Below are 6,528 nucleotides of genomic sequence, written 5' to 3' on the forward strand. Positions count from 1 at the left end.
CTCTCTCTTGCCCTAGGATCTGTGTCTGTAAAGATATTGCTACAACATATGTCTGCAATTTTGCTGCCTATGGAGTCTTGTAGGATTTTTATGGTTTCCCATCTTACATTTAAGACCTTTAGCCATTTTGAGTTTGTTTTTGTTTATGGTGTAAGTTGGTGATTTAGTTTCATTTTTTTGAATGTATCTGACCAAATTTCTCAGCACCATTTATTGAAGAGACTATCTTGACTCCATTGTATGCTCTTACCTCCTTTGTCAATATTAATTGAGCATAATGACGTGGGTTGAAAAATATGTGTTATTTTGCAATTACTTATTTTTAAAGAGTGTGACTCTGCTATCTTATTAAGGATACTACTATCTAGTTCCTTCTTGAAAAAAATCAGAATTCTTGGTAAAACTACTTAAATTATTTTTCTTTTCATATGTCTGTTTAATATGTATACACACACACACACACACACATTTCAGAGAGGAAGGGAGAGGGAGAGAGAGAAAAAAATCAATGATATGAGAGAATATTTGATTGGTTGCCTCCTGTACGCCCCCTACTGGGGATCGAGCCTACAATCCTGGTATGTTCCCTGACCGAGAATTAAACTATGACCTCCAGTTCATAGGCCAATGCTCAACCACTGAGCCACACCAGCTGGGCTCATGTGTCTGTTTTTATGTAGATATTCTTTACAGCTTATCTGCAAAGAAGATAGATTTGCCCTGACCAGTTTTGCTCAGTGGCTAGGGCGTCAGCCTGTGGACTGAAGAGTCCCACAGGTTCGATTCCAGTCAAGGGCATGTACCTTGGTTGCGGGCACATCCCCAGCAGGGGGTGTGCAGGAGGCAGCTGATCAATGTTTCTCTCTCATGGATGTTTCTAACTCTCTATCCTTCTCCCTTCCTTTCTGTAAAAAATCAATAAAATATATTTTTAAAATTTCAAAAAAAAAGATAGATTTTATTTTATTTTTTTGATTAATACTCACCTGAGGATATTTTTTCCATTGCTTTTCAGAGTGGAAGGGAGGAAGGGAGAGAGAAACATCGATGTGAGAGAGACACATCAACTGTTTGCCACCGCACCCACCACCCACATGCACTCTGACCGGGGTGGGGATCAAACCTGCAACCCAGGTACAAGCCCTTGACCAGGAATTGAACCCATGACCCTTAAGTGCTTGGGCCATCGTTCCAACCACTGAGCAACACTGGCCAGGGCAGAAGATGAATTTTGCAAAGCAATGGAAAGATATGGTATCTTAGGAATTAGTACTTCTCTCTCTAAAGTCATTTTATCTTAAATGCCTAATTTAAAAATTAGATTTCTCATTTGCTTTAGCAAGTACTTTTTAAAAAACATTTCTGAGTCTTTTTTTCTTCAGTGCACTCTGTTAAAAAGTTCTACTTCCAGTGTTTTAAATACATTATATCAGTTCATTTGGATAAGAAAAACTAATTTCTTCAGCATACACATTAGTATTTGTCTGGAGTTAAAAATATTTCAATGAAATGTCTATTTTGACTTTGGGCAACACCCATAGTAACCTTTAGTATATCATGTGACAATTCTATAATAGGTATGTCAGGTTCTCTCCAATAGACTTGAGAAATATGATTATCATCTTAGAGCAGCTTTTGAAGTATCTTACCTTCAGAAATTCTCTCCCTCCCTTCCTCTCTCCTTTTTTCTCTTTCTCTCTCTATATACATATACATACATCATACGTACATACTGTTAGGTTATTATAATTTGAGTATATAGTAAGAGCTAACATTTTTATTGAACTTAACTTTGTCCCCGGCACTGTGCTAGGCACAATGAAATGTATAATCTCATTTTATTCTCATAATAGTCTTATGAGGTTGGAATTGTCATTATGGTAACAAGTAATTGATAATAAAACCTGCCTTAGAGGTTTGTTGAGAGAATTTATTGAGGGGAATAAGTATAAAGTTTCTGCCACAGTAGACACATAATAATGGGCAAAGGTTTTAAGCTCCCTGCCTGGTTGGGAAAATGATTCCTGTTCTGTCTACCCCAGAAGGTGGTAACAATAATGACAAGCCAGTAGATGTAAGTGTGCCCTGTAAGTTTGTGGCAGTGTCATTGGCTCAGGAAGCAGGTAGAAAAACGATAACCCTTGTTTATTCACATAGCTCTAAAACCAATATGGCTTTCATCCTTTAGAAGCAATAAACTAATAAACCATAATAAGGTGGGGTATGTTTCACCAAAAAGTACTTCTTCCCTTGCCCCTTTTCTTAATTTGGCTATATATAATTTTCCTTTTTAATTTTTCCAGTGTCTATACCTATGCTCTCTAATCCAGTAGCCATTAGCCACATGAGGCTATTTAATTAAACAAAATTTAAAATTCAGTACCTCAGTCACACTAGCTACACACAGTGTCTGTGGCCACATGGGCTAGTGGCTCTCATTCTGTCATCGCAGAAAGTTCTGTTGGAGAATGCTAGACTAAGCTATACAGAGTTTTAGTTTGTTTATTTTTTAAAATAGTACATTAGTATTATTGTATGTATTTGTTTTATCTTCTCTGACTTTAATTCATAAAGCAAATAATAAGTAAAGCTTGTTTCTAAAAAACATCAAGCTGTTTTTCACTTACAGGGGCCTTAGTTGATTGCTTGGTCTCTTACATCAGTGGCGTTTTATTGAGAACAAGATCCCTAACCTGACTGAAGTTAATAGATTTTCTTAATTAGGGAAGTAAGGGGATATAGAAGATTGAATGATTTCAAAGTGCTTCTAGCCTAATTGGAAATGTAATTGATTGTGTTCTGCCAGATGTCATTTCAAGAATGTCTTTTTCTTTTAAGATGCGAAAGAAAACCCTTACGGTGAGGACGACAATAAGAGCCCATTCCCCCTGCAGCCCAAAAACAAACGCAGTTATGCCCAGAATGTGACTGTCTGGATCAAACCCAGTGGCCTGCAGGTAATATTACCGTTCACGTTGCTTTCCACTAGGGACAGGAGGAGGGATTCTGGCAGGCAGGCAGGCAGACATTTGATCTGATTTTCCTTCCCTTTGATACTTACTAATTCATTTACTTCTAATGTGTGTCATTATTTCCAAAAAGGATTTGAGGTGGCCTACGGTAAAAAATGTATACAGCAAAATCATTTTTTACAAAATTTAGAGCAATACAAAACCTAGAGGAAGAGGGGAGACAATTGTTCCGGGAATCCAAGGCAAAATCATTGTATTGAACAATTTGGCTCTGAGCTACCAAGGTCAAAAAAGAAACAGGTAGGGTTTTATGTTATAGAGGGCTATATGTCTGATTAAAGGAAGTACGTCAGTTTTTCTAGAGAGACACATTTCCTTGGCATTGAGTTTTAATGTGAAATTTTGGACATGCTGAGACATTGAATAATATAATGGGTGTTATCTTTAACAACAATTTCGAGAATGATGTAAAAATCTTCATATGGTTATTTCTTCCATTTCCACAGTAGAGCCCAAACCATAGCATCACACTCTAATTCCACAAAAACACTTTCATGAGAAACTGCGAGTAGATTATTACCAAGGTATGCTACTTTCAGGCAAGGTACTGAGTGACATTTCTTCTTCCAAAAAGTCCTTTGTACCTATTTTTTAAAATCACTTTTGAGCCTTTGTTCTCATTTAAGTGCCTTTTCTTCCTTTGTTCCTCCAATGAATCCAGCTTAAGCCAGAAGAGAAGAGGTAATCAGGCCACGTGACAACAGAAGTGGCTTCTGTTGATGGCATAGTCACCCTTTTCACAGAGACTGGACACATCCTGCCATGGCTAAGGGAAGAGAGGTCTCTTCACTTTGTGGAGAAAACAGGTTCTCCCTCTTTCCTATCACCCCTGACCTGAGCACTTCCCTATTGGAGGGATAGCCGATTTTTCCCCCCTAATTTTTCTAAAATTATTTAAAAATTTTTATTTTAGGCTAGGTGTATTTTATTGTGATGAAATACACATAACATTTACCATTTCAACAATTTTTAAATATGCCATTCAGTGGCATTTTGTATAATCACAATGTTATTCAACCACTACTACTATCTAGTTCCAGAATATTTTATCACCCCAAAAGGAAACCCTGTACCCATTAAGCAAGTCACTCTATTTTCCCATCTTCCCCCAGCCCTTGGCAACCACTAATCTGCTTTCTGTCTCTTTGGATTTGCCTATTCTGGATATTTCATATAAATGGAGTCATATAACATGTGGCCTTTTTGGTTTGGTTTCCTTCTACTAAGCACAGTGTCAGTGTTCATTCATGTTGTAGCATACATCAGTACTTCTCCTTTTGGTGGCTGAATAGTATTCCATTGTATAACCATGCCACATTTTGTTGATCCATTCATTCAGTTGATGGCATTTGTATCGTTTCTACCTTTTTGCTATTCAGAATAATGCTGCTATGAAAATTCAACAAATTAATTTTTTTCTTAAGGTGCTGTACTGTTGTAACTAAGAAATCATAGCCAAACCCAAGGTCATGAAGATTTGCCCTGTTTTCTTTTAAGAGTCTGAAGTGTAAGAGTTTTAGCTCTTGCATTTAGGTCTCTAATACATTTTTATTTACCTTTTTGGTGTGAAGTAAGGGTCTAACTTCATTCTTTCCTATGTGTCTATCTAGTTGCTCTAGCAGCATTTGTAGAAGAAACTATTCTTACCCCATTGAATGGTCTTGGCAACCTTGTCAAAAAAGCAGCTGGCCATATATATAATTACTTGGTATGTTTTTGTGAGACAAGTTAATTTCTGTCACCAAGGGATTTATTATCAAGCACTTTGAAGGAGGGAGGTGCTGTAGTAATATTGAACAGAACAGTGACATTAATTCAGAAGGGATCCTCATTTTGACACTGCAGCTCTATTTGTATTTTCTTTAAACATTTAGAGCCAACCTTTTGTATTCTTTCCCCTTTACCACAGAAATCTAATGTTGAATTTGTTTTATCCTTGATAGACAGATGTACAGAAGATTTTAAGAAATGCAAGGAAATTACCTGAAAAAACACAGACATTCTATAAGGTGAGACTCCTAGAATTACAGTGGAAGAGGGTGAGCCCTGGGATGGGTGCCAAAAATAAATGGTTCACCACAGTTAGTGTAGGGTCATCGAGTGAACATGGACAGGTGTTAGAAATAGATGGCTTGTGCTTCAGTTTTTTCCATCAGTAAAGTCATTAGAAGTGATAGGTCCATTTAGCTCTAAAATCCAAGTATTAGAAATGCTTAAATGGCCTGGTTCTGTGCAAAAGGGCTCCTTTGTGTTGGTGCTGCTATGACTGGCTAAAGGAAGGAGCGGAAAGGACCTTAACCCTCATAGCCCTTAACCTTTTCACCATTCCCATCGAGTATCCAGCCTAACCCCAGGCGACCATTGTATGTGACTTCCTGGGATGGTGATTGCCCAGGACATTCTTACTGTACCAGAAAAGCTGCTCCCAGGAATGACTTCTAACATTTATGAATTGCAAAAGGATGGCCCTCAGGAATCATACCTAGTTAATTCAGAACCATTGGTGGAAGGAATAAAGTTACAAGGGGTGAGGTGGAGTGTGGGGCCTTTAAGCTCACTCATTTCTCCCCTGTCCTTCTGGTGTTTGGCTGAAATCAAATTAAGTAGCAGTGTGAGGTATGCTATTGTCATTTGTATCCTAGTTTGCTAAGCTTAAAATGTGGACACACAGACAGCCCTGGGCTAGCATTTCTTCCGGAGAACATACATGCTACTTTGTCTGGATGTTATTTCATTACCTTTATGTCACTGTTGTCTTCAAATCTAATTATGTAGTGAGCTGGTGAAATCAAGGAAGAGCAACCTTAATCAGAGTTCAACACCAGCAAGCTGGCCAGCCTGCCATGCCCCCTAACTGAAAGCCAGCTCCCACAGGCCCTTGGTGACCATGCTGGCTGTGGTCCTTCTCCCTGCAGAGCTTTCTACACACAATCCTCAGCTTCTATTCAAGATGACACACTTGTACTTTGGCCTTTTCAACTTTTCACTTATTTAACAGATGATAGAGAAGTGGTCAGAAAGCTCATTTCTCTTTTCTGGATTTATATAATCCCACATATCTCAGCTGGAAAGGGCCTCTACCAGGCAATTGCTTCAGCCCCCGCAGTGGGCAGGGAAGAGGTTATCCTTCTCACTTTGTAAATGAGGCCACTGAGACCCAGTGAGGCTATACACATTGCCCAGATCACGCTGCTAAGTGTGCTAAGTGGTTGATGGGGCACTTCCTATTTCTCTGCTTCCATTCACTACCCCACTTTTTTTTTTTTAGAGAGAGAGAAAGAAACATTGATGTGAGAAAGAAATATCTATTGGCTGCCTCCTGCACACTCCCCACCCCGGATCAAGGCCCTGACCAGGAATCAAACTGGCAACCTTTTGGTGCATAGGTCAATGCCCACCCAACTGAACCACACCAGCCCAGATCCACCTTTCTTTTTGTGGCTATCTTTTGGTCAGGCTTCTGACTCCTCCAGAGCCTCCTCCAGTGTGTTCATTG

The 6,528-nt window shown here is 38.9% G+C and overlaps 1 protein-coding gene across 1 annotated transcript in view; it reads left to right on the forward strand.

Annotated features, from left to right (window-relative positions):
• The window catches only part of VWA9 (von Willebrand factor A domain containing 9), a 31,272-nt gene that overhangs the window by 22,230 nt on the left and 2,514 nt on the right, over positions 1–6,528 (forward strand). Inside the window, exons 9-10 of the mRNA XM_015568462.1 lie at positions 2,839–2,957; positions 4,976–5,041. Of these exons, the coding sequence (XP_015423948.1) occupies positions 2,839–2,957; positions 4,976–5,041 (185 nt within the window). The remainder of the gene's footprint in view (positions 1–2,838; positions 2,958–4,975; positions 5,042–6,528) is intronic.

Source organism: Myotis davidii, unplaced genomic scaffold (assembly GCF_000327345.1).
Source record: "Myotis davidii unplaced genomic scaffold, ASM32734v1 scaffold461, whole genome shotgun sequence".
NCBI classification, from domain to species: domain Eukaryota; kingdom Metazoa; phylum Chordata; class Mammalia; order Chiroptera; family Vespertilionidae; genus Myotis; species Myotis davidii.